Source organism: Quercus suber, unplaced genomic scaffold, assembly GCF_002906115.3.
Source record: "Quercus suber isolate HL8 unplaced genomic scaffold, Cork oak 2.0 scaffold_257, whole genome shotgun sequence".
Taxonomy (NCBI): Eukaryota; Viridiplantae; Streptophyta; class Magnoliopsida; order Fagales; family Fagaceae; genus Quercus; species Quercus suber.
The window spans coordinates 793,414-820,874 of record NW_027069713.1 but is presented as its reverse complement, the minus strand read 5'-3'; the positions used below and the strand labels follow the sequence as shown (position 1 = coordinate 820,874).

The 27,461-nt window shown below is 34.2% G+C and overlaps 2 protein-coding genes across 2 annotated transcripts; one reads left to right on the top strand and one right to left on the bottom strand.

Moving 5' to 3' along the window:
- Positions 1–453: 453 nt before the first annotated feature.
- Positions 454–15,350, top strand: LOC136070755 (uncharacterized). Its single transcript, XM_065781139.1, has 8 exons — positions 454–567; positions 7,321–7,606; positions 9,442–9,494; positions 9,548–9,725; positions 11,164–11,315; positions 14,374–14,436; positions 14,743–15,025; positions 15,112–15,350. Exons 1-8 carry the CDS (start codon positions 454–456, stop codon positions 15,348–15,350), a joined length of 1,368 nt encoding a protein of 455 aa, XP_065637211.1.
- A 1,932-nt stretch (positions 15,351–17,282) lies between these two features.
- LOC112033289 (NADP-dependent malic enzyme) lies at positions 17,283–24,823 on the bottom strand. The gene is made up of 20 exons (XM_024066058.2): positions 24,500–24,823; positions 23,814–24,127; positions 22,398–22,518; positions 22,231–22,305; positions 21,783–21,934; positions 21,576–21,681; positions 21,363–21,428; positions 20,773–20,868; positions 20,575–20,646; positions 20,376–20,459; positions 20,193–20,291; positions 19,742–19,789; positions 19,578–19,631; positions 19,389–19,487; positions 19,208–19,297; positions 19,036–19,113; positions 18,816–18,890; positions 18,628–18,718; positions 17,728–17,856; positions 17,283–17,639 (listed from the first exon to the last, which is right to left on the bottom strand). Exons 1-20 carry the CDS (start codon positions 24,527–24,529, stop codon positions 17,551–17,553), a joined length of 1,968 nt encoding a protein of 655 aa, XP_023921826.2. The 5' UTR covers positions 24,530–24,823; the 3' UTR covers positions 17,283–17,550.
- Positions 24,824–27,461: the final 2,638 nt, after the last annotated feature.

Sequence of the window (27,461 nt, the reverse complement as noted above, 5' to 3'; positions counted from 1 at the left end):
AAGAGTATTTTGTATGATAAATGGGAGCTTTATTAAAAAAAAAAAATACATATGTAAAGTGTAATATATTAGTATAGTACGCAAACTTTACTATAATGGAATGGTAAATCTAATTGGATTAGAGAAAACTAAAGGATTACTGTATGTGAATTAATATATATATATATATATGTGTGTGTGTGTGTGTGCGCGCGCGCGCGCACGTGCGTGTGTGAGAATTAATTCATGTGGTGCAAAATTGATAAGTTAAAATCTAATTAGATTTTCTCTAAATTTTTGCTATTAATATATATATATATATACACACACACATATAGATTGGAATTATTTAATATTTTGGGAGTTTGAGCTATGATTTCTCAATGTTTTTAAGTCACCATATATATTCCCTACAATCTAGAGGTGCAGCTCCTACTGGGTAGGGAGGTGGAGCTCCTGCAACTAGGGCTGGACATGGCGCTCCTACTGATGGTGGCAGGCATGGAGCAGGTCACAGAGGTGCAAAAGGACATGGGGCTGGACGTGAAGGTGCAAATGGACGTGGGGCTAGTCACGGTGCATGAGGTGGTTAGCTAGGACAAAATAAAACAAAGATTTGATGGACGACATGCTTGGGACACTTTTGCATTTTGAAAAATTGTGGGATGTGTCATTTATCTTTTATTTCCTTTCAATTAAATTTTCAGTACAATTTATCTATTTATCTTTTATTGAGTCTTTTAGATCTTATTCTTGCTTTCTTGAATTGATATATGATTAAGATAATTAGGTTTTTCTGTTGCTAAGAAAGTTGGAGCCTTCACCTTCTCTTAGGTAGTAGAATTGGCATTCCTCGAAAGGTGTTTTGTGTTTCTCTAAGATAATTAGTTTATCACTAGTTAAAACCAATAAAAAGTTACCACTTATAATTTATTGAGAAAATATTATGGAGGTAGCACTTCTCTAAAAGAATAAGTGTGCAATTGGTTCCATTTAATTGGATGCCTTATCAAATTAAATTAATGGCTATCTTTTTAAGCACAACATTTTGGACTCATTGAAAATGGTGAGATTGTGTACATCTAACTTATTTCTTAGTTTCTTCGCCACTAGCTTTATAACTTAACTGACACCTTCATGCACAAAGTATTTGAATTTAAGGGGAAAAATATTCAAATTGTAGATTAACAATATATTGTAAATATCTTTTAAAAATAAATAAAAACTTATTTATTTCTCATATATATATATATATATATTATTCATTTATTTCTACCTCACTTTAAGTAAATAAACAAATAATTAAAGTTACAGAAAATTGAGCTTATTCAAGCTAACACGAAGTCATTTTTTATTATTTAAAATCTAAAAATATGACTTCATTAGAATATAAGTTAAAAGATGAATATGAAAGTTCATGGTAATATATATATATATATTATTCATTTATTTCTACCTCACTTTAAGTAAATAAACAAATAATCAAAGTTACAGAAATTTGAGCTTATTCAAGCTAACACGAAGTCATTTTTTATTTTTTAAAGTCTAAAAATATCACTTCATTAGAATAGAAGTTAAAAGATAAAGAAGAAAGTTCATGGTAACTCTAGTCTTGACTCTTTAGAGGCATTTTTCAAAGTCAAAGTTTTCCTTCTCCATGGTAAGATGGAAGAAAGTAATTAGGTAATCATAACTATCCAATTATACTACAAAAGGACAGCATAAGCACGTAATTAGGTAAAGTGTGGTGTGAGTTTGTGAAATTAAATCCTATATTGATTTTCTCATTATAAATAATCTTTGATCCCACCTGATATAAATGTTATTTGAGAAGAGAATTTCAAAAAATAAAAAAGTACAAACTTCTATACAAATTGATGATGCCGAAAAAATCACCAGTAAGCCACACGTCCTCGCACGCATAATTGACTCTCTCTAGCACTTTGAAGTTGACAAAAATTCTAACTTACCTTCGGAGGGTATTCGGCCGGCACCACACTGGTGCTCTCTGTTTAGGTCTTTCTCCTTTCTCATGTTGTGTAGATTGGGTTCTGAGCGTGTAAGGACGTGTGGCTTACTGGTAATTTTTTCGGCATCATCACAAATTAACGTGAAGTATAATTTGTGAAGCACCAGGCATCACATAGTCGGCAATTATCTACAGGTCAGTTTGTACAAGTTGGGACAAAAATAATAAAAATGTAGAGAGAAAAACAATGGCCTTTGAAATGTTGACTTTGTTTATGTGCTTCATTTAGACAATTCACTATACCAAATTTGATTAGGAAATATAAAAAATTAGAAATTTTTGAAGTTATTATCGCGCACTCCTTTATATGATGATCACTCTATAGGTACAAAATTTTGTTGAGTGAGAGAGACAAAAGCTGAGATTCAAATTTTCAAGAAAGAGTTTTACATACATATACACTTAAATTAAATTAAGTAGAATTCTATCTCAAAAAAAAAAAAAAAAAAACCTTAATAGTTCATTCTTTTTCTTTTTCTTGATAAGCTCCACACAACTGAATAGGTTAATAAAACTATTTGAGTTTTTTTTATTAGAATCAGCGAGGGTCATTATCATTCAAAAAAATAGAATCAGTAAGGGTCTTTCCAGTTCATCCATTAAATTAAAATGACCCCATCCATAATGCATATAACATATGCACAAGTCAAAAGTGATTCTTTCCTATTCAGACCCAAAAAAAAAAAAAAAAACAACAACAACACAACAACAAGTGATTCATTCCCATTCCTTGTGCCAACAACTTCAATTTATTTTTCTTCAGCCATAAATTTTTTTTTTTTTTTGAGGGGAATAAAATTAATTTGTTGATGGCCCTACCTGATGGGTTTTTATATACCTTTACTACAGCATAAAATAAGAATAAGGTTTCTAAATTTCTTGGGCTAAATAAATAAGTTATTGTTGATCTCAAAAAAATTAAAAAAGCATGACACATGCATAAAGATGGGCCACCAATGCCTTCCCTTTTTTTCAAATATAGGCCAAAGTTTGGTGCTCTTTTTTCTGATGAAAAGATTTGATATTCTTAAACACAAAGCAATGGTTATTTGCATATAATCAAACTTTAAAACCAAAATTCGACAAATCAGTTCCACCAAAACAAGGACATTAATAATTTCCCGATTGTCCTTTTTTTTAGAATTACAACTTGAAAGACCCAAGTCATGGACAAATGAGCCCTCAATTTGTTCAACTATTGACTTCATGCCTAGGAAGTTCCGTGTACCAATTTTTCTAAGGTATGACTATTAAGTGATAACCAAGAAAATGTCCAATTGGGTTTATGTGATATTGCTAATAGTGTACATCATGTGCTTTTTGATAATTTAGCCCCATGAAGCCAAAGAATATCTGAAATCTTTGTCCTTTCTTTGTGGTTGCTGAGAAAATTCGATTAGAATTAGATATATATTTAGGTTGAAAGGTTGAGAAGTGGACCCAGACTCAATTTCGTGTCAAAAAAGTAGACTTCTTTGAGGTCTAAAAAATGATAGCGTAAGGTAAAAGAGACAAAAAGATGTGTCTGTGTTAGCATTTTCAACATGCTGTTTTTCTAGTTTTTACTAAACTTCGAAAAGAAACGTGAGCAAATTTACTCTGCTAGGTTCTCTAAAGAGGAAAACTTTGAAATCAATAAATGACAAACAAAGGTCATTTTGGATCAAATCGTGTTCCTATGATCTTTAATGGTTAAGACTAGTTAAAGAGGTAGAGATTAGGTCCACACGGAAAGAGCACAGAGTTGTTTGATACTTTATGTTGGTCAAAGGTAAAAGAAACATTATATATGACCTTGAATAGAACTTGCTCGTAGACCAAGCTGGTTCTATCGTCTATTCAGCAAAAAAAAAAAGGCTGGTTCTATCGTCTATGTTCCAACAATGGGGGCTAAAGTGTGCATACTTAAGTTGAGTGCCCCATGATTGCTGTCATGGACCATGAAATTTCATTCGCAGAACAAATTGGATGACCATCAACTGATATTTTGACTATAATATGAAAAGACATCAGTATGACATCAGTATGACACAAGTACAACGCCCTAAATAAAGTGTCCATGCTTCCTAAGTTAAAAGTACACATAGATCCTTACTTAAATCGACACGTAATAAGTTCGAGAAATTTTCTAGACACTATTTTCAAAGAAAATTAAGTTCGGAAAGATAATTTAAAAAAAAAAAAAAAAAATCTATAATCTTAAAGCAATTTTAGGTTTATTTAAAAAAAAAAAAAAAAAAAAATCTCCTCCAAAATTGTTTAAAAAGAAATTAACGTTCAAAAAGAAAGAAGAACAGTAATCTTAAAGCAAATGTCGGCTAGAGCCTAGAGTGCACAATTCAGCTGACTGGTGGTCCACACGAAAAATTGCTTCTTTCCATTTACACGGCTTTAGGAAAAACCCAGTCGTGGTCCTTTCTTTGTTCTATAGTTTGACTACTTTGACTTTGAGTTTGACAAAGCCCAAGAGGGTTTCAAAGTCAAACATGGAGTTGCTCAGCCCAAGTTGCACTAGAAGAGACTAGAGAGTCCCCCAATTTCTCATCATTCGGATTTAGGAAGAATTTCAAAATTGGCCCAAAAATGCTAGTTGGGCCAATAAATCCTTAAAGTCATTGTTGTTAAGGAATCTAAAATTTTTTTCGGTCCAAAATGGCTAGTACAATCATGAGATTCAAGGTCCGTTGACCACCGGAATAATGCTAGCTAGCTAGGGACACATCTACCTACACCCCTAAATCCACGACCTATTTAAGTGTTATATTATGATTGATGCACCTAAATTTTTTTTCGGAAACTATTAGTGAAGGTCTCGTGGGTAAGTGCTAAAATTCAATTATAAGTTAATATTTAAGTATGTTGTAAAATTAGATGTGAATTTGGGTGTATCTGTAATAGGAGGACTCTAAGCACTATTTGCGATAACTCACATCAATATCTAATAATACAATATTCTTAGTGAAAAAAAGAAAAACAAAAAAAACAAAACAAAAACAAAAACACAAAAACAAAAACAAACAAATCTAGTCAATAAGTTACATTTTTAATTTTAAACCTACCATTCACAACTTTCACAAGCACTTTGATTTCCTAATTCGAGGTTCTTAAAGATGGCCTTTAATATAGTTTTTAATTTGAAAATCCATAAAATCATTATTGAAGTATATCTTGAATCAATTTTTATTCCCACCAGAGGAATTGAATTATTATTATTATTATATGAAAGAGGAATTGTATTCTCTTAAAACGAGTACACGACCATGGCACCAACCAAAACGATTAGTGCATTCGTGTTGCCAAACGCCCCCACCTTAAGGTCCATATTTAAACATTTCTACCTTCAATTTTGATCTCGGCTTAACCAAACTCAAAGAGAAGTCTAGGCCTACAACCCGCCAAAAATACGCTCAATTGGGCTAGAAGACTACGTTTTGCAATAAATATCTTTTGTTCTCGCTCTATGGATTTGACTCACAAGATGACACATCTTAGTTTTGAGCTAGCACAATTGCACAAACATCCCTTTCAAAAAAAAAAAAAAACAATTGCACAAACATCAAATACTTTTTATGGATTCAGTTTGAACTAGTTGTCATCTTTGTTTCCAAAACATAGTTATATATAGTTTTATACGTTAAAAAAAAAAAAAAAAAAAGGAACTGTTTTATGTATATAGTTTTATACGCATTTTTGTGGGCCTATTTAAACATTTTGTTTGGGCCAGGCTTAATCCAGTACTCATATCAAAAGTGACTAGATGAAACATGAACTCAAACCCAAAAGAAATGCTTATTAGTTATGTTACATGGGTTATGTTAATGAGTGTCATATCCTTCGGGTAATTATTAATAAATTATATTAGAAAAGTTTTAACAAAAATTTTAGGGAAAGTATAAAAAGCTGTCAACAATATTAATTACTTTATCATTTTCCCATAAAAACATTTATGAAAATAGTTTCTAAACCAACGTTAATATTTCCCATGTTATATTAGGTCAAATGGGAGTAGAATTATTTCTCCCTTCCATTATGAGTCTTCGTTGACTTTTTATGAAATACACTCTACAAAAGCAACAACGCATCTCTAATTAACTATAGTTTGTAATAATATTATAAGGGCTGTTTATGTGAGTATCAATTTAATCCATGCATTTAATATCACCTTTATTTTACTCATTCCAAAAATAAAAAATCCAAAGAAAGTATCTGATTTTCGGCCTATTGGCCTTTGTAATGTCATTTATAAACTTATTGCTAAAGTAGTGGCTAATCATTTGAAGAAGTTTTTGGCTTAATCAGTTCCTAATTCCCAGAGTGCCTTCCTTTCGGAGGGGCTTATCTCTGATAACATTCTTGCGGCATTTGAAACTCTCCATTACCTTAAGAGGAAGACCACAAGGAAGCTAGGTTACATGGCCCTAAAGTTGGATATGAGCAAAGCCTATGATCGAGTTAAGTGAGAGTTCTTGGAGAAAATTATGAATCACCTAGGCGTTGAAGAGACAATGGTAAAAATTATCATGTCATGTTTGAAATTTGTCTCTTATTCTGTTCTTTTTAATGGCTAACCTCTGGGTCATATTTAACCATCAAGAGGTTTACAGCAAGTTGATCTTTTATCCCCTTATTTGTTCTTATTGTGTGCTATTGGTTTTGCAAAGCTTAATCCAAAAAGCTAAGGTGGTGGAGTAGGAGATTAGAGGTGTATCTATCTATAAAAATGGGCCATGGGTTTCCCATTTATTTTTTGCAAATGATAGTGCGCTATTTTGTCGAGCTATGGAGATGGAATGCCAAAAACTTTTAGATATTTTGGCTATATATGAGAGAGGATCGGAGCAAAAAATTAATCAAAACTAGAAAAACATTTATTTCAACTCAAAAACACAACACCATCTTCAACCTCAGATCTAACTCCTTTTGGGGGTTCCAGCCTCTCACCAACATGTGAAATATTTGGGATTGCCAGTTTTGGTGGGTAGAGCAAAGAAACAAAGCTTCATTTATCTTAAGGAGAGAGCGTGGAAGAAATTACAACGATGGAAGGAAAAACTGCTTTCACCAATGGGGAGAGAAGTTCTTATAAAATTTGTGATCTAAGCCATTCCTACTTATACCATGAATTGCTTTAAACTTCCAAAGGGCTCGATTAAGGAGTTGGAGATTCTTATTTGAAAATTTTGGTGGGGTATGGTGGTGATTGTAGGAAGGTTCACTGGGTTAAATGGGAGAAACTATGTGAGGCCAAAGAAGTGGGTGGTATGAGTTTCAAAGAAATTGAAAATTTTAACAATGCTCTGTTGGCCAAATAGGTTTGGTGTATGCTAAATAATCCAGATTCTCTATATCATAGAGTGTTCAAAGCTAGATTTTTCCCGGATTGCTCCATTCTTGATGCAAAGGATTCAACTACCAGTTCATATGCCTGGAAGAGTATTATTGGTGCTAGAGATGTGATTCATAAGGGGATGGTTTGGCGCAGTGGTAATGGTAATTATGTTCGGATCAAGGAAGATAAGTGGCTGCCAGTGAATGCTAATCACTCCATTATTACCCCCTTGCTTACATTTCTTGCTAAGTCCAAAGTTCAAACACAAGGTGGTTGTTTGTATTAGGGCTAACTCATTACTCAAAATTTATCACTCAAAACTTATATCTCAAACTCATTACTCATATCTCAAAACTCTATTTCACCAACAACCCAAAACTCAAAATTCTTTGTTTGGTTCATAACTGGGATTTTGTTCCTCATCACTTTTTTCCTTTTTTTAGTGGAGCCCACACCCTGCCAAATACTCAGAACTGTTTGAACTAGTTGTCATCTTTGTTTCCAAAACATAGTTATATATAGTTTTATACGTTTTTTTTTTTTTTTTTTTTTAGGAACTGTTTTATGTATATAGTTTTATACGCATTTTTGTGGGCCTATTTAAACATTTTGTTTGGGCTAGGCTTAATCCAGTACTCATATCAAAAGTGACTAGATGAAACATGAACTCAAACCCAGAAGAAATGCTTATTAGTTATGTTACATGGGTTATGTTAATGAGTGTCATATCCTTGGGGTAATTATTAATAAACTATATTAGAAAAGTTTTAACAAAAATTTTAGGGAAAGTATAAAAAGCTGTCAACAATATTAATTACTTTATCATTTTCCTATAAAAACATTTATGAAAATAGTTTCTAAACCAACGTTAATATTTCCCATGTTATATTAGGTCAAATGGGAGTAGAATTATTTCTCCCTTCCATTATGAGTCTTCGTTGACTTTTTATGAAATACACTCTACAAAAGCAACAAAGCATCTCTAATTAAGTATAGTTTGTAATAATATTATAAGGGCTGTTTATGTGAGTATCAATTTAATCCATGCATTTAATATCACCTTTATTTTACTCATTCCAAAAATAAAAAATCCAAAGAAAGTATCTGATTTTCGGCCTATTGGCCTTTGTAATGTCATTTATAAACCTATTGCTAAAGTAGTGGCTAATCATTTGAAGAAGTTTTTGGCTTAATCAGTTCCTAATTCCCAGAGTGCCTTCCTTTCGGAGGGGCTTATCTCTGATAACATTCTTGTGGCATTTGAAACTCTCCATTACCTTAAGAGGAAGACCACAGGGAAGCTAGGTTACATGGCCCTAAAGTTAGATATGAGCAAAGCCTATGATCGAGTTAAGTGAGAGTTCTTGGAGAAAATTATGAATCACCTAGGCGTTGAAGAGAGGATGGTAAAAATTATCATGTCATGTTTGAAATTTGTCTCTTATTCTGTTCTTTTTAATGGCTAACCTCTGGGTCATATTTAACCATCAAGAGGTTTATGGCAAGTTGATCTTTTATCCCCTTATTTGTTCTTATTGTGTGCTATGGGTTTTGCAAAGCTTAATCCAAAAAGCTAAGGTGGTGGAGGAGGAGATTAGAGGTGTATCTATCTATAAAAATGGGCCATGGGTTTCCCATTTATTTTTTGCAAATGATAGTGCGCTATTTTGTCGAGCTATGGAGATGGAATGCCAAAAACTTTTAGATATTTTGGCTATATATGAGAGAGGATCGGAGCAAAAAATTTATCAAAACTAGAAAAACATTTATTTCAACTCAAAAACACAACACCATCTTCAACCTCAGATCTAACTCCTTTTGGGGGTTCCAGCCTCTCACCAACATGAGAAATATTTGGGATTGCCAGTTTTGGTGGGTAGAGCAAAGAAACAAAGCTTCATTTATCTTAAGGAGAGAGCGTCGAAGGAATTACAACGATGGAAGGAAAAACTGCTTTCACAAGTAGGGAGAGAAGTTCTTATAAAATTTGTGATCTAAGCCATTCCTACATATACCATGAATTGCTTTAAACTTCCAAAGGGCTCGATTAAGGAGTTGGAGGTTCTTATTTGAAAATTTTGGTGGGGTATGGTGGTGATTGTAGGAAGGTTCACTGGGTTAAATGGGAGAAATTATGTGAGGCCAAAGAAGTGGGTGGTATGTGTTTCAAAGAAATTGAAAATTTCAACGATGCTCTGTTGGCCAAATAGGTTTGGTGTATGCTAAATAATCCAGATTCTCTATATCATAGAGTGTTCAAAGCTAGATTTTTCCCGGATTGCTCCATTCTTGATGCAAAGGATTCAACTACCAGTTCATATGCCTGGAAGAGTATTATTGGTGCTAGAGATGTGATTCATAAGGGGATGGTTTGGCGCAATGGTAATGGTAATTATGTTCGGATCAAGGAAGATAAGTGGCTGCCAATGAATGCTAATCGCTCCATTATTACCCCCTTGCTTACATTTCTTGCTAAGTCTAAAGTTCAAACACAAAGTGGTTGTTTGGATTGGGGCTAACTCATTACTCAAAATTTATCACTCAAAACTTATATCTCAAACTCATTACTCATATCTCAAAACTCTATTTCACCAACAACCCAAAACTCAAAATTCTTTGTTTGGTTCATAACTGGGATTTTGTTCCTCATCACTTTTTTCCTTTTTTTAGTGGAGCCCACACCCTGCCAAATACTCAGAACACTAACCTATGTGTCCTCTCAGCCCATATAAAAATTGTTTAAAAACAATTTCCTTCTCTCCCACACACTCTGACTCTAGCATTTCAACAAATACCCTTCTCCCCAAATCTCCAACACTCTTCGTATCCATCTCCAGCACCTCCCACACACTCTGATTTCCATCTCTAACACATTCCATCAAATACCCATCTCCCTAATCTCCAACACACTACATATTCCATCTCTAGCACAAATACCCATCTCCCCAAATACCTATCTCCAAAAAACAGAGAGACCCATCTCATCATCTAGATCGCGGACCCATCAAAAGTAAAGTTTGAAGCTTCTATTCTTCTCCAACCAAAGTCGAAGACCATTTCCAGAAAAAATTAAAGATTATCGATGAGTTTTTTTTTTTCGTTTCCTAGTTGTAGTGCTTTGTTTCTCAATTGTAGTGCTCTATTTCTCTTGCTCTATTGGTCCTCATTTTGTTTTCTTTCTTTGCCCCAAAAGGAACACCAAAATTCATGAATGGGTTCTAAAACTCATATCTCTACTTGCTTTATTATTTTCCCCACATCTCTTTTTTTCCCAATGTATGACTTCATGAATACTGAAAATTGTGTTTTAATTTTTTTTGTGCAAGGTTGAGTTTGTTTAGCTTTCAGTGACTATGCTCTGAGGTCAGGAATGTGGGTACTTGGTTTCTTGTCTCTATGCTCTAAGTTTATCTAGATTGTTCTCATGTGATTCTACCTTTGTGGTTTTGTTTGTTTTTACTATAATTGTTATCTAGGAGAGTAGTACTTTGTATTGACATGTAGCACTTTGGTGAATAATTTTCATAACATTTTGCATTAATGGAGTTAGTTTAGCTGAGATGCTTACTGTAGTGACATTGGCTGTTTTGAGCATTTGAAAGGAATTTGCAATCCTATATTCTTACATAATCTATTTTCTTCCATGATTCACTTTCACTATATGAAAATTTTGAGCTGCAATAAGGAGCAGATTGGGAATGTTGGAAGGACTTAATTGAGCGACATAATCTATTTTCTTCCATCATTCACTTTCACTTTTACAGTATTCCTTGCAAGCATATAGCAATGGGAAATTAAAATACTGCTCATTTTGTGCTATGCGCAGAGGCTGTGGTATTTGAACTAATGTCAAAAGGAAGTAACTGCTACTCCAGCTGTAATGGCCATCTATGCGACATGGATCGCCGTGTGGTTAGGATATCATTGTTACTTCATAACTTTGGTAGGAGGTTTTATGTTTGTAGGGAATGGATGCCGGTGAGTTTACATTTGTGTTTAGTTACACTGTTCATGATATGCCATAAATTCCTTCATTTCACCTGTATTGATATTGTCATGTACGGTGCAGGATGATGACCAACATTGCACAGCAACACTTGCAAGCGTGGCACGAAAATAGTACCTATCATGATAGCAAAGTTTGGGAGGCTGGAGAATAAGGCAATGCTTGCTACTGAGGGTGAGAAGGAAGCATGTGCATCGCTTGAAGAAGCACGAGAAAGGGAAAGAATTGCAAAGTGAATGACAGAAAAATGTAAGGTTGCACAAAGGATTGCTGAAGAGAAGATGAACACGAATAAACAAGTTCTAGTTCTCTCATGGGTGTTGTTTATTGTATTCTACTTATTTAGTACTAGGTTTGGGGATATTGGAAGACTCAATTTTGTCTGCCATGACAGTGTGGTTTATGTAATAGGCAATATGTAACTCATTGAGTTTGGACACATGACTCCAATAATTTGCTGTAACACTTGACATTTTAATTTAATATAATGACTCTTTTATGAATATCTTTCTCCCTATTAGTTTCAGCTTGGTTAAAAAAGGTATCCTAGCTATCGAGCCTCATATATAAGAGTATCCTAGTGATACAAAAATCATATTAAGTAGTTTTTCTTAGTTTACTAAGCAGGAAAAAAAATAGTTCAAGGCAATAAGTAAAGCTCATTTGCAGTTAGGGATGACAAAAAGATTGCATAGACTTTTTTATATATGAAAACAACATAAGAAATGGAAAATTTACAGCAGCCAAAATATGACATCCTTGTTTCTCATTGTGTTCATTAAGATCACAAACTTTGTGTAAAAAAATGCAGGTTTAGCTAGATATAGTAATACCAGTTTCTACCCTCTTCCATGTTTGATGCTAACAAAAGTAACAAATTGCAAGTTCAAGCATCCATTATTGTGAAGTTGTGCAGAACTCTAATGCCACCTAAAAACTTGTATCCATTATCTTAAACCACTAATTTACTAATAGTGTCACACCAATAAGCTGCCAACTCAATTATCAAATTGTTCTCATATCCCTTTGACAACTCTCAAGTAAACATGAACAAGAGGAAGTTCATGAAAACAGAGGAATATTCCAAGTCATATATTATGGGAAATACATGACTTAGCTATCAAGCCCCATTCCAAAGACTCCAACAATTTGTAGGTTCCAAGATACTCTTATTTAGCAGAGTCCAAGCCCCTCACAGAAGACTAAAACTGCCTACAACCTCGCAAATTTGCAGCCAAACATAACTAGAGCATCAAGGTTTGCAGCCAACTAGAAGAAGGACTACTTGATGCGGCTAAGCAACCTTCTAATTGTATCCTCACTCCATACAATGGAAGTGTGGCTCTATTTCCTTATATAACAACAAGTTTACATCATGTATAGAAAGCAATTTGTACAAGGAAAGATTTTAGAGTAAATTCAAAATATATTCCTAAAGAAATTGCAAAGAACAAAGTCAGCCCTTAGGCTTGATATTTGGATTTGGGAGGCAATTTGTCATGCTTTATCTTTGGTAATTCAGCTCCTTGATTTAAGGACTGAGGTTGAGAATTTGGCTTGTGTATGTTACCATATTGGAATTGAAGCTACAACCCTTTATGATCCAAATGTTGCTATTTGTGTTAATCTAATTTTCTATTATGATAGATACAACAGAAAGCTCATATAAAGAGCACTCTTAGAACTTAGAAAGTCATGTTGTAGTTAATGTTATTCTTGGTTGTCATAAAAGAGAATCCTGGTCGATGTCCTATGTGTGTTTTCCAAATCTTGATCACTATAACTAGGATAAAAGCATACAAAAAGTTAAGGAATTTGAATAACCAAAAGACATATAATTGCATTAATACTCCATTAAAAAACCTGTTCACTTGTTATAATTTAACAAGACAATCAAGCACAGGAATGAAAAGAAGGAAGCAATGAACCTTGATAGTATCTATTTGAAAAGGGATAAAAAGGAAGACAAGAAATGGAAAAAAAGAAGTGGGGTAGGGGAGATGACCAAAAACAAACTAAGACAATATGTTGTAAGCATGTCTCGCAAGATCAACATGAAACAATTTAAGATTACTATTTCACTTGCAAGCCTATTTGTTTCTAAATTTTCCACACATGAAAAGCAAGATCAGTTCTACCTCCATACAAGGTTTTGAACAATAATTTTTCAATTAGATGCTCTCAGTTAATTGATATATGTAATTACCAGTATAAACAAAAAGGGTCATCAACATCAGTCCATGGAGGAAAACCCATTTTCACATTCAAAGTATAATACCAACAAAAAACCCAAATCAGACAATGGACATGGAAAATGGAAGGGGAGAGAGAGATATATATTGCACCTAGGAGAGGGAGAGAGAGGTATGGACACGATGACAAAGGTTAGTATGGACTCGTCGGTGAAGATTCAAGCCTAGTTCAGTGCTTCGATCACGGAGTGTTTGTCATGGAACTAATTCACTGGGGATGAAGGGGGAAGTGAAAATGAGAAGAGGCCTGACTCTGATGTGAGAGGAGGCTGAGAGAGGGAAGTGAGAAGAGGGAAAATTTTTGCTGAAAATTTGGGGGAGAACTGAAATGAAACAAGGGAGTTGCAACGGTAATAACCCAGCTTGACTCTGATGTGACAACACACTGGTAAGGGGCTCACAATGTCATCTTATTTGCCACATTTGCCACTAAGTTTCAGTTTTCAACTTTTAAAAACACCAAAATCATGTTTCCATTTTCCATCATTCACATCCAAAATTTTGAGTTTTTAAGTCATGAAAACAATCATCCAAAACCAAGTCAAACTGATTGTCATCTGAGGGACCCACTTGGTTTGGATGATAGATCATGAAAACTGAGTAATATCACTCATTTTCATGATATCCAAATAAGCTCTAATCAATCCAGATTTGGGTGTTTGGGAATCGGACCTGATTCAGCAATTGTTCCTGCCCCACAAAGCCTCTGTGATCCTAGGTATCCCTCTCAGCAGTCGGAGCCCACCTGATAAAATTGTTTGGGCTCATACCCCATCAGGTCTACTCTCCACTAGCAATGCTTATAAATTATCGGTATCCTGTGACTCGGCTGGCCATGCAGGTAGTTCCATTGTTGAACCACAAAAACTATTCTAGAAGGGTGTTTGGAGGCTATCCCCAACAAGATTAAACATTTTATTTGGCGAGCGTGCAACAATGCTCTGCCAACAATGGGCAATCTTTTCCGTTGCCAGATTTCGACTTCGGATAAATGTGAACTGTGCCAAATCTGCTCGGAGGGTCCTTTGCATGCTTTCCATGGACTTGCAAAGAAGTTGAAGATGTCTGGCGATCATTCAACTTCTTCCACCGACCGAGCTCTCTCCGCCCATTGGATTTCAGTGACTTACTTAATCGGTTTTTGCAGGTTCATGATGATTATCGAAAGGAGATTTTCACTCTATCGGCCTGGTTTTTTATGGAACAGGAGGAATGCTATCCATTTTGGCCGAACTACGCATCCCACTGCAATTATTCTCTCTTTGGCAGGCAGTTTGCTGCAAGATTTCCTGGCAGCTCAGGATGCGGATCCAGTGGCTCCTCGGCCTCCTATCTCTCATCAGTGAGCCCACTAGAAGCGGATCAGTTCAAAGTTAACTTCGATGCAGCTGTGTTCAAACTTCAAAGCTACCAGGTTGGCTGGAATTGGAGTAATTACTCGGGATTGGTGGGGGTGAAGCTGTTGGTGCGTTGTCCATGTCCATTCCCCTGTCTCATTCTGTTGCTGATATGGAAGCCTTGGCGTGCCAAAGAGCAGTCCAATTTGTTGCTGATATTGGGCTCCAAAGGGTGATTTTTGGAGGGGATTCGACTATGGTTATCAGTGCTCTTAATCAGGGTGATGCTGAGTTTGGTTCCTATGGAAGCATCATTGAAGACATTCGCTGTAAAGCTGCAGATTTTCAGTCTTTTGAATTCAATCATGTTAGTCGTTCTTGTAATTGTGTAGCTGATGCTTTAGCGAAAAAAGCTTAAAGCAAGCTGGGGCTTCAGGTGTGGCTGCCAGAGCCGCCTGCAGACATTGCTCCTTTACTGTTATTTGAACTTCATTGAGTTTGTTTTAATAATATTATGTACGTGACTTGTGCCAACTGACAAGTAAAAAAATTTTACTTAAAATTTGAATGAAGTTAAATCACATTATTATATGTACATGATTTTGTCACACACCCATATTTCTTAACTAAAGTCATACCTTAATTTATTAAACCTAGTTAAGAAGAAGACTAATGATTGCCTACAAGGCTCAGTTCAACATTAACTAAATCGTTAAAATTGATCATTCTCTTAACTTCATAAGAGTCAAATAATATAAAAGAAAAAAAAAGTGTAATAAACGACACCACTTAAAGAAACTAACTTACAGAAACAATACCCGTTTGTTAGAGAGGATTCAGTTGAACGATAGACTCTTTTTTCAAATTAGAATTTTCCTTTTAAAGAAAAAAATTTTAAAATTAGAATTGTATGTAAGATAAAAATTAAAAAAATTAATCAATTGAATGAAATTGGGAAAAAAAAAATTCTTCAAATATTCATTTACATGTGCTTTAAAATTATATACGTGGATGAGTCAATGACCATGTTGGTCTAATGGCACCTCCCTAAGTAGGGGTTGGGGTATAATTAGTGTGTGTGTGTATATATATATATTTCTAAACCAAGCTTAAAAAAAGAAGAAGGAAGACATACGTGGATGATCTTATTTCTAATCAAAATCAAAACTAGTTGGGAAATTAGTATTTAATAAAAGATAATAATGTGAATTGTTAACCCCTCAAAAGATAAAAATAAAAATGATAGAGATCAGCCATCATTCACTTCTCTCAAATTTCACAAAAATAAAAGCATCATGCACTAACTATGACCTTTTATAGTGTCATTAAAATATGTAAGTGCATGCCATGCGATATATTTCATTATGGTTTGAGAAAAGAGGTTCTATTTGTCACAAGCATAGCATTAATTCGTTAAATAAAAAATGCAAGAACTAAATTGATACATGAAAATCTAAGGATGATATTTATTAAAACCCCAAATTATAAATGTATAATGCACACTGCACAAAACACATTAGGTCAATCTTTTGGTCACAGCCCTTCATGCCCCTATAGATGTAGAACATGAAAAATATTTAAAAAGGATTCTGCTAGGTTTAACTACTTGATAGGGTTGGATCCAAGAGGCCAAGACCACAATCTAATTGAATAATTGATTGGTCTAATGATTGGTCATGTCATATAGGCTCAAGTCAGGCATCCTTTTTTCTTGTTTTTTTTTTTTTTGGATTTTGGTTGAATACATCCAACTTCACATCATTTCTGCGCTGGGGTGACTTGAAATGGCTACAATTATTTACCTGCAGGCTGCAACTTGTCCTTGTGCAATAAAGAGGGGGATGGATTGGTTGTATTGCTTAGGTGGACCACATGTATGGTCTAATCAAATTAATGGAGCAGGGCAATATTGCCTTAGACATCTGCTACAGAGACTGACCATTAGGTCCATTACTGCCTACATGTACTTCTGTTACTATAAGTCTATGATGGACATTCTAACTTTCTAAGGTAATGCATGTGATACTACATGGGACCCGAGTGAAACCTATGTATTATAGCCGCAGATAATATAGTTCAGAACTTTCAGATCTCCAAACAATTGCAATTTACAAGTTAGGGAATCAAGATGACCTGAATCATAAGTGCCACCCCCTAATATCTGGGTGGGACATACATTTGTGTAACTCCATAAAATTTAGGGGGTGTTTGGTAGAGTAGTTTGAAAATTGTTGTTTATAGTTTTTTGAAATACGTGTGGGTGAAAAAGTGTGTTGAAATGCGTCAAATGTTGTTTAAAAACTAAAAAATGTTGTTTAAAAACCCAAACCAAACAGGCCCTTAATGCTCCTAATTTGAAATTTTTGAATTTTTATTTCTTGTAAAATGATAAATTGAATAGTGCACAACATTTTCCAAACCATATTTTACTTGTAATACAACTATCAGCACCCACCCTATTCCTTTACCCACCCAACTTATAGGATAGAATAAAGGGGGAGAGAGGCTTTAAAAAATGAAAATAACCAAAATGAAATTGACAAATGACAAATGACAATGAAAGGTTATATGATTATGGTGAACTTCATACAACAAGTTCTAGAGAAACTTCTACTAATTCACCGGTAATTTCGATAGGCAGGGCTGTACATACAGCTCTCTGCATACTTCACCAGATCTTTAGGCTCGGAAAGGCGAGTGGCCAAACCTACAAAGAAATTGTAAGATGTTAACTGCTGAAGTTGTTGGAGTTGGAAAAGCAAAATTTTCGCAATCTCAGCGATTGGATGACTCACCAAGTTCGTAAGCTTTGGCAGCTACATTAGCAGCAATATGAGCCGAAATCTTTCTGATGTTAGTGAATGGAGGGTATATGAGACCCCTGTCAAAGTTCTCCTGGCTCACCTGTGCAGCCAAAGCTTCCGCTGTTCCAAGGAAGCATGCACAGCCAAAGATGTATTAGTTATCAGTAGGAAAGTTTTCCTTGACCGTTAAAGAAAATCAGATGCTACAAGTCTACAACTAAACAAAAACCTTAATCACAATAATTGGGTTAATTGTACGCTACAACATACACAAGAACAAGGAAAAGGTTCATCATTCCAATGGACTAAGTCAGTCCCAAGAATTCTTCCAAAGAGATCAGGCATGAGTCATTAATTATCATTGTCAACCTTCGGATGCAGCCCTTTAGGGTTGAGTTGACTGCATCAAACTTAGAAAATTACTTTTTCGACATTCCATGTCTACTGAAGGTAATTTTAAAAGTAAAAAATAAAAATCGATGCAATATTTTGGCAAGGGATAGACCACAAACTCTTTCATAATTTTGGTTCCTTTTCCTATCTCCACCAGAAAGTCTGGTTCCAGCTTAGGCCAACATTTGGCCCACCTAAAAAGAGGTTCAGAACCTTTTTTTTTTTTTCCCCTTATTGTTAAGTAGCACGTGCATACAATGGGTTGTAAATTCACAACCTCACCCTACACCCATTATTTTGGAGGAAGTGCCATTTGAACCAGAGTTCATTGGCACTGAAAATTGCAGAATCTAATAACATTATACATTAGATGAAAGTTAATGAGAATAACCACCAATTTTCCTAGGAGTTGATAGGTTGAAAAAAGTGCCCTACATCCTGTTTTCCAAGGCAAAAATAAAAATTAACTCTTAAAAATCCATGTTTTATTGCACTTACAGGCTGCCAGGAGCATATCGTCATGAACACGGATGGCACCAGACATTATTAGACCCAGACCAAGTCCAGGAAAGATGTATGCATTATTTGCCTGAATCAAAAAGAAAAAAAAAATACCAAAATTAGTTTTAAGTTTCTCATGTGTCTACATTTAGCACATTATTCATTAAATACATCAGATTTAAGACCTGGCCAGGCACGAAAACCTTCCCGTCATATTCAACAGGAGGAAATGGGCTTCCACTAGCAAAAATGGCACGACCCTGTGGGTAACAGAGATGAATAAAGAACAAAAAGAAGTCGGTCATCGTTAGTAATCTAGAAGAGCAATAAAAGCTGAAAGATATCATTCGATAACAATTTAAGATTCTTTATAACTCAAAAAACACAAGTGCATGTTTTTCTTACCTGACTCCATGTATAAGCTTCCTCAGCAGTACATTCAGACTGTGAAGTTGGGTTCGAAAGAGAAAGAATAATAGGTTTCTACAAGCAGTAAGCATATACAAAGACCAGCTTAGCTTCTCTAGGGTGTAAATACAACTCCTAAAACACAGAAGTAAATGGATAGACAAATTACCTCATTGATGGAGGCCATAGCCTCAACCACTTCTTTAGTAAATGTTCTTCCTACTCCTGAAGTCCCTATCAACACAGTTGGCCTAATTGCCTAATGAAAAGAGAAAAGTTAGGGAATAGAAACTAAGGAAATGTTAGGTGTGTGTGTGTGAGAGAGAGAGACAGTCAGAGAGTGTTCAGACCTTAACAGCATCCACAAGTTCCTTTATTGGTTCATGTTCATGAGCCCAGGGCTTCTTGAATTGTTGGAGTGATTCCTTGCGGGAACTTACAATCAATCCCTGCAAAAGGAATTGTATGCAAATTTTAACTGATGGAAAGAAACAACAATCTACTGCACACTGCTAGGAGCTATATTAGGTTGTCCCTACCTTAGAGTCCACAAGCCAAATCTTCTTGCGTGTCTCTTCTAGTGGGGCCTTTGTCTGCACAAATTAGGAGTAATACTATATTTAGATGTATCTACTAATTCTTCCATAAATCACATCACCCAAAAAAAAAAGTAAAAGGAAAAACCCTAAGAGCAGCTTATAACCTGTTTAGACATCTCAAGGGCTATGAGTTCTGCTATTCCAGTACCAGCCTGTAACCACCAGACAAAAGTGAGACAACAAAGTCTCGGCACTTGCAGTAAGGAGAAAAAAAAAATGAAGAGAAGGGTTACTAAAACAAGTAGGGAATTACAGTTGAAATAAGAATGATCCTATGTTCTCCATTATAGAACAATGTAATTACTTTTTTAAGAAAGAGTTATTAAATACGGCAGGCATGAGCCCACAAGGACCAAGCAAATTAGAGGCTCACAAGCGCTTATAATAGCCATGATTGAATAATATTACGGTTTTCCACTATCATCAACTCAACCATTTAATAAGTTTTTCAAATCCAGAAAATTGTTATTTCTTTTTTTATTATTAATTGTTTAATACAAGAACACAGCCTTAATCCCTTTATTAATTGTTCAATACAGCATAATTTATACCGACCTCTCCAGCACCAAGAAACAGAAATCGGTGGTCAGCTAAGGTTCCCCCAACTAATTTCTGTCCTGCAACCAGCCCAGCAAGGACCACAGAAGCCGTCCCCTGCAGTAAGTGAATACCCAAATATTAAAGATACATGTATCCCAATTTGCCAAATATCAATAATGGAAATCAACATTAGTTTACCTGAATATCATCATTGAAAACAAGATGTGTTGTGCCATATTTTGCAAGCAGATCAAAAGCATTGTGATTTGCAAAGTCTTCAAACTGCAAGACATGGCAAACAGATTTAGAAAACACTAACCTACAAATAGATAAATAAGCCATTAAGCCCTGCAAACCAGATTACAATTAAATGGTGTCTTTGGCTGGAGCCAAATACCTGGATGAGGACTTTTTCTCCATAATTCTGCTTGACTGCCATCATGAATTCATCTAGAAGTTCAGCATATTCCTATGGTTCAAAAAGAAGGCAAGTAAACTTTAGAATAAGTGTATAACAAATAATTTCATGACCTTCATAAATGAAACTCAAATGAATAAATGAATGCTAGAAGAATTTAGCACGCAAATTACAAACCTGCCCGGTAGCCCTCTTTTGCTTGAGTCCAATGTAGAACTCATCATTCAGTAACTTCTCATTGTTTGTACCCACATCAATGGTTATTGGCAAGCACTGAAACAATCAATAAGTTAGAAAATATTTCTATTAATTATATGACAAGAAACAGAAAAGGTGAAATTGTAGCAGACTGCTGAATCAACTAGTTGTCAAGTTTGCAGAGTTCAGGTGCTCCATAATAACTTTTCCCACAACTTTCCATCAAATTTATAGCCCCCATGTTGCAAAGATAGAGTAGCATTATCATCAGTTCACTTACAAAGTGAACAAAGTGCACTGCGTGAATTACAGAAACATCACTAGCTACTTCGCTTTCTCTATATGACTGATGGCAACAACCTGTGTACTCTGATGGCACAATAACTGAATATCCAAAACTACGAGTTCTATGGCAGAAGCTAGTATAGAAAAACGGAATTCAAATATAAAAACTATGCCTTTCCCCCTCCTTTGGAAAAGAATTGCTACCCAGTGATAACTTGGTCATACACATGCATTTTGAATCAGCAATGACAAGAATGAATAGCATTGGTTATGTGGATACTTACAGCTGAAGGACGAATTCCCCCAAGTGCGGTATATAAGGAAAGTTTTCCCACTGGTATTCCCATCCCCTGTCAACATTTCATAAATTGACATTTGTCATATGAGAGAGAGAGGTAAAGAGGTAAAAGACCAATGACCTAACCAATGTCACACTTCAAGAAAACATATTTCAGATGATAAGACATATCCTTAATAACAAAATCTTGATAGAGTACCTGACAGCCAAGATCTCCTAGCCCCAAAATCCTCTCCCCATCAGTTACAACAACGACTTGAATATTCTTCTCAGGCCAATTCCTCAAAACCTCAAGAATTTTCCCCCTGCCAATAAACAGTTTCAGTTTGAACACAATTATAAAGAAAAAATTGCATCAGAATTGACCACTAAAGCAGGGATTTAGAAAGTGTGCAACTAAACATACTTTTCTTTCAAACTAATAAAGAGACCCTGAGGACGCATAAAGATGCTCCCATATTTCTGGCAAGCTTCACCAACAGTGGGAGTGTAGACAATTGGGAGTAACTCCTCAACATTGTCAATGAGAAGTTTGTAGAACAGCCTTTGATTTCTTTCCTGAAAAATCAGCATAGCAAAACTTTCATTTTATTAAATTTCAGCAGGAATACGATCACCCATAATTGCATGAGGGAATAGGAAGATCAGCAATGCATATTTTAAGCAAAAACATGTGTTCTCATTTTATAAGATTTTGAAACAAAATTGGAGTTATCACTAGTGTATTTACTTAAAAATTATTGTGTGCAAAACAGAAATTCAGTACAATCCAATATTGAACAAAATTTGAGAACTGTGCCGTGACGTCTCCAACTTAAAAACTCAAGCACAAAATTAAAATGAATTGTGTGAACCTGAAGATCCATCATGGCCATGTACTTCTGTAGTGGAACTTGATACTGGCGGATATTGTGCATCATTTTCTTTACCTGGTGAGTAGTTTAGTGATAATGTTAAGTTGATAAAATAAAATAAAATTAGAAAACCAAACAGCTATGGATGTATAAAGCTAAGTGATAACCTGAAGATCTTGAGAAGCAACTGTTGGGGGCAGAAGGCCACGTAAAAAGTGGGCGTCTCTCTCTCTGATAGTGAAGGCAAGCCCTTTATTGTGGTGTGGATCTCTCAATAAAGAATAACCACTGCAGAGCAAGAGAAAAGCCAATAAATGAGAAAAGTAATATATACACATCATGAAAAATCCTACTCAAGTTTACGGGCACTTCAGGTACTTCATCCAAGAATTATTAGAAACTTTTTGGAAGATTGACTGCAAATGGTGGTCATATATTTGCATAAAAATAGCACTGAACAACATTGTTCAAAGAAACTCTGTTTTGAAGTTAACTTGAAAAATCTTCTTGCACATCCTAAGCTATAAAGTCAAAATTTTAGATTTCCATCCAAATGATCGGGATAATGTTAAAAGAAGCAGATTTTTTTTTTTTTGGGTAATAAAGAAGCATATTTTTGCAGAAGGGTTCTTGTCATCCTCATATCCACTACATTCTACAAAGAAAATTTTGAAACTCCTCACATAAATTAACTAGTTCTTAGTTTAATGCTATGAAAATTGGTTGTAGTATAACAGAAAAAGCACTGGTTTTTCATTTTTCATTCAAATGCACAAATTTTTTTAAAAAAATTTTTAGTTAAGGGTTTGAACCCACTTGGAAGTGCATTTGTTATTTAAGAAACAGTCCTAATATATATATATATATATATATTTTTTTTTTTTTAATCAGTAGAAAGTCCTAATATTATATAACTTCTTTTTTCCAGAAGGGAAATTTAAGAAAGTCTAGTTGCCACCAGATCAAACAAAACAGAGACAAGGAAATGAGCAGAATATTTGTGCAAACTTAGCTAGTATGCAATTTATTTATGTCACAACAAAAATCACCACCAGAATGATCGGATTCAGATCAGAATATTATATTAAGATCTTCTTGTCTGAACATTAAGATCTACACAATCATTATTAGACCAAGACCCTCAATCATAAATAAAAACAAATCCACAATGGAGATTAAAATTTTAGTTGAAAAAACGAAAAAGTCAAAAAAAAAAAAAAAAAAAAACATGTTTTGGTCATGAAGCGCCACACCACACGCCAACAGAGAATATAAAAACACCAAATTATTGCACTTTCACATAAAATATTTCTATATATAAAAATGAAATGATTATAAAAGAGAAGTGAAATCAAAACAAAATTATGTCCCCCAAGCATATGTATATAAATACAGAGAACATCAGAAAATAGAAAGAAATCCAACATAATTTTTAGTAAACATTATTAATGTAAATGAAAACATATCTAGCAAAAACAAGAACATGGATATCATCGAAAAAAAAAAAAAAGGAAATTCATAAAAGCAAAAAAGGCAAATTAGCATAAAAACAGATCAATGATCACACAAAGTCTCATTCTCACCTAGCAACAGAAACACTCCAAGGTGTGACAAACTGGTCCTCGGTGGCTGAATCCTCGCCGTACACATCTCGGACCCCACCAGCAACGGTGGGTTTGGAGTCCACGTCATCAATCAGGGTTGATGAGGATGAGGGTGACTCTGTCTCTGACTCTTCTCTCATTTCCTTCAACTTGTTCTTCTCTACCAAAACGGCTGCGTTTCCTTCACCAGCACGACTATTTGAGCCCAAAGCCACCACTCTCACCGAAACTGGACCTTTTCTCTGAACCCGAGAGATAGAGTAGCTACCGGACCCTGATATCCCAGTATTGTTCTGTGCCACCAAAAAACATATATATATCAAATAAATTAAAATTAAAAAAAAAAAAAAAAAAGAATTGACCCACCAATGAAAAAGAACAAAATTTGATAAATTAGTAGTTTTTTTAAAATGTGAATTAGATAAATAGAAAAGACCCAGATAAGTAAATCTGGTTCTTTGGCTTTGAATTGCGTTATTACCAAATTATTAACAATTGGAAAGTTGGGAAAGTTAAGGAATTTCGTGGGTTCCAAATTTCCAATGTGAAAGAGCATAACATGGAAAACCCAGAAGAAGAAGAAGAAAAATTGATGTAATTGTGTTTTTTGGTGAAATGGGTGTGCACAAAAGTGTGATCTGAGAAATGGGTTTGAGTTATATTACCAGGAAAGAGCTTCCATTCAGCGAGATCATCTTGAAGAGAAAGTGAGAGAAAAAATGTGAAAAGACCGAGTATTTTGCGAGAGAGAGAGAGAGAATAGGCACAGAAAGAGAGGCTTGTTTAGCTAATATTATAGCTCTCTCTCGTTCTTTGGTGTCTTACTGTTTCTTCTCTCCAACTCTCTCCCTCTCTTTCTGTTTCTTTCTCTCTCTTTCAGCTTCTGTCTGGTTTCGTTGAGAGAGAGATAGAGAAAGAGAGAGATCAGAAATAGCAAAAGAGGCTGTTATATACAAATGAGAAAACAATGGGTGCAAATTGAATTTGCCTCGATATTACCAAGGAGCCCCTTTACACAATTGTGTTTGTGTTTGTGTTTGTGTCACTTTTATTTATTTTTTAAAGGAAATGTTATAGGCACGAGGGGATTCATGAATCACATTCGTTGGGTGGGACCCACATTAGTGTGGGGTCTGTGTTTTTTGGGTACTTGTGGTTGTGATCTTTGGTGAATGGGAAGGAAGGTGATGCAGACTCACAAGAATGTGTTGCTATATGATCCAAGGAACGGATTTAAAGAGTACTGTCCCAAACAACACATGTATGTGATTTCCGCGTCCAGAGGATAGTCTCTCGTATCAATGAGTTCATATTTGTGGGAGTGGACTCTGCGTGTTATTTCAGAGGACATTCAAAAAAAATTTATCCATTTTAGTATAAGGATTTGTTTTTTCTATTTTATATGTTCATTTTTTTAAACAACACACTTGATTGTCTATTTTATAATATATTTTATTAAAGTATTATTTTTATTTTTTTAAATATGTGGGTCATTTTTAAGAAAAACTGTGTAAATTTTACCACTTTTTCTATTATATACAAACTAATACGAGTGCTCTTATTCTCAACTCTCAAGCAATTGTAAAATTGCATGTTAATATAAATTTTTTATCCATATATCTCATATAACGAGTGTACTTAATATAAAAATGTTAATATAAATTAATAGAGTTGCAAGAAAAACATAGTGTTTAAAATAAGCAATTATTTAAATATAAGAGTGACATGTTTTGATAAAAAGTTGAAAAAAATACCTTTAAGATTTTTTGGCCATATACGTATGAAAACGATTAGTACAGTAGTGAGAAAAAGTGAGTTCATTCACGTCAAACAAAAATAGATGTAGAAAAAACCTAAAATAAAATCAATAGAAAGGTATAACTTTGAATAAAATAAAAATAAAATAAAATAATATATATACATATAATATGTATATGTACATGTGGCTAACGAGATTGGCTTACATTCAGTACTTTTTAAAAAAAAAAATTTTGATGAGAGATTTTCACATCACCAACTAACTAAATAAAATATGGAGATTAAAACTCACTATCAATAGTTATTATGTATTTAAAACAAAAGACATATTTAGTTTAAAAATCAGTAAAAGTAAGTTAAACCGTGACAAACCTAATATATTAAATATCCATATCCAACAAATTTTGGGGAATAAAGTTGGTTGTTATTATAAATAAGTTTTGTGTTAAAGATTGTTTGCGATAATATTATAAACAGGTACTCTTTCGACATAAGGGAAAGAGGCTGAGATTGTGATTTGTAGTATGAATCTGGGAAGACTAAACTCATTGCAAGAGACGAGAGCTCTTTATATTGACCGTAGGATTGGTATCCCTTGAGATTTGCATAGGGTTTTGTCCTCTTCCTAGCTTTTCCTATAAGATTCTTAACCAGATTATTATTGGCTAGTTCATACTTCATACCCACGATTATTGGAATTCACTCTAATGGATGCTTTTCTTTTTCCCTCCATGAGGACATATTTGGTAGGGGCGGCAATTTGATTTCGTATGTCGAATTTGTATCATGTCAATTCATAAGTATCTGATTATATAAGTTAGCACTAACCCTGTTTATTAAATAGATCAAGATTTTTCAACCCTAACACGACTCATTTATTAAACGGGTTAGTCGTGTTGATCTATTTATTAAATATTTTCAAAATGAAAAGAAAAAAATTATGAAAAAACAAACAAAAAAATTTTTTTAATATAAAATTTTAGAACTAATAAGTAATTGCACCACAAATAGTCATTCAAAACTAAAGCATATCTCAATATCACAAATAATCAATCACTATATGTCAAAGAAAATAAACCACAACAACTAATAAATGTATATATCTAGGGTTTGAAAGGTATATTGGTAAAATGTCATTTAATTAAACAGGTCAAACAGATTCCATATGTTGAACACTAACCCAACCTATTTATTAAACGGGTCAGTCGTGTTAATCCAAATATGACACGAACCCATTGAGACTCAACCTATCTCTTCATTGTTTTTCCTTACTTTCTTACCATCTTTAGTCCATTGTAAGCGTTGTCCAATTCATTGAAATCTAATTTTTAGCCCACTCTCTACAAATTCATTGTATTAGGCTCTTTGGGCTTTAATCCATTTACTTTTTGGGTTTAGGATCCCAAAACCCGCCCCTACAATTATTATTAATGACATTAAGAGTTAGTGATGATAATTAAATAATAGGGATCATGACGATAATAGCAACAACAACATAACATAAAAAAATTCATTGGGAACACTTGCATGAGTGATCTCAAAAATATACAAAAATTGGGAGGAGAGAGAATAAAATACAAAAACTAGAATTCGGATATTCCTTTTAAAAGAAAAAATAAATAAAATTTGAAATTCATATTCACTTCTATGAAGAGAGAAAAAGTGAAATCCAAATGTTCAAAATCCAAATTCACTTTTACACGCTAAAAAAGGGAATCCTGATATTTCATTAGATGTATAAATTGTTAAATTGTTTCAATGAACAATAATTGTTTAATTTATTAGTCTATTAGCAATAAGTTTTTTTTTTTTTTTTTACAAGATAGAAATTCTACTTAACCTAATCTAAGTGTATATATGTGTGAAGCT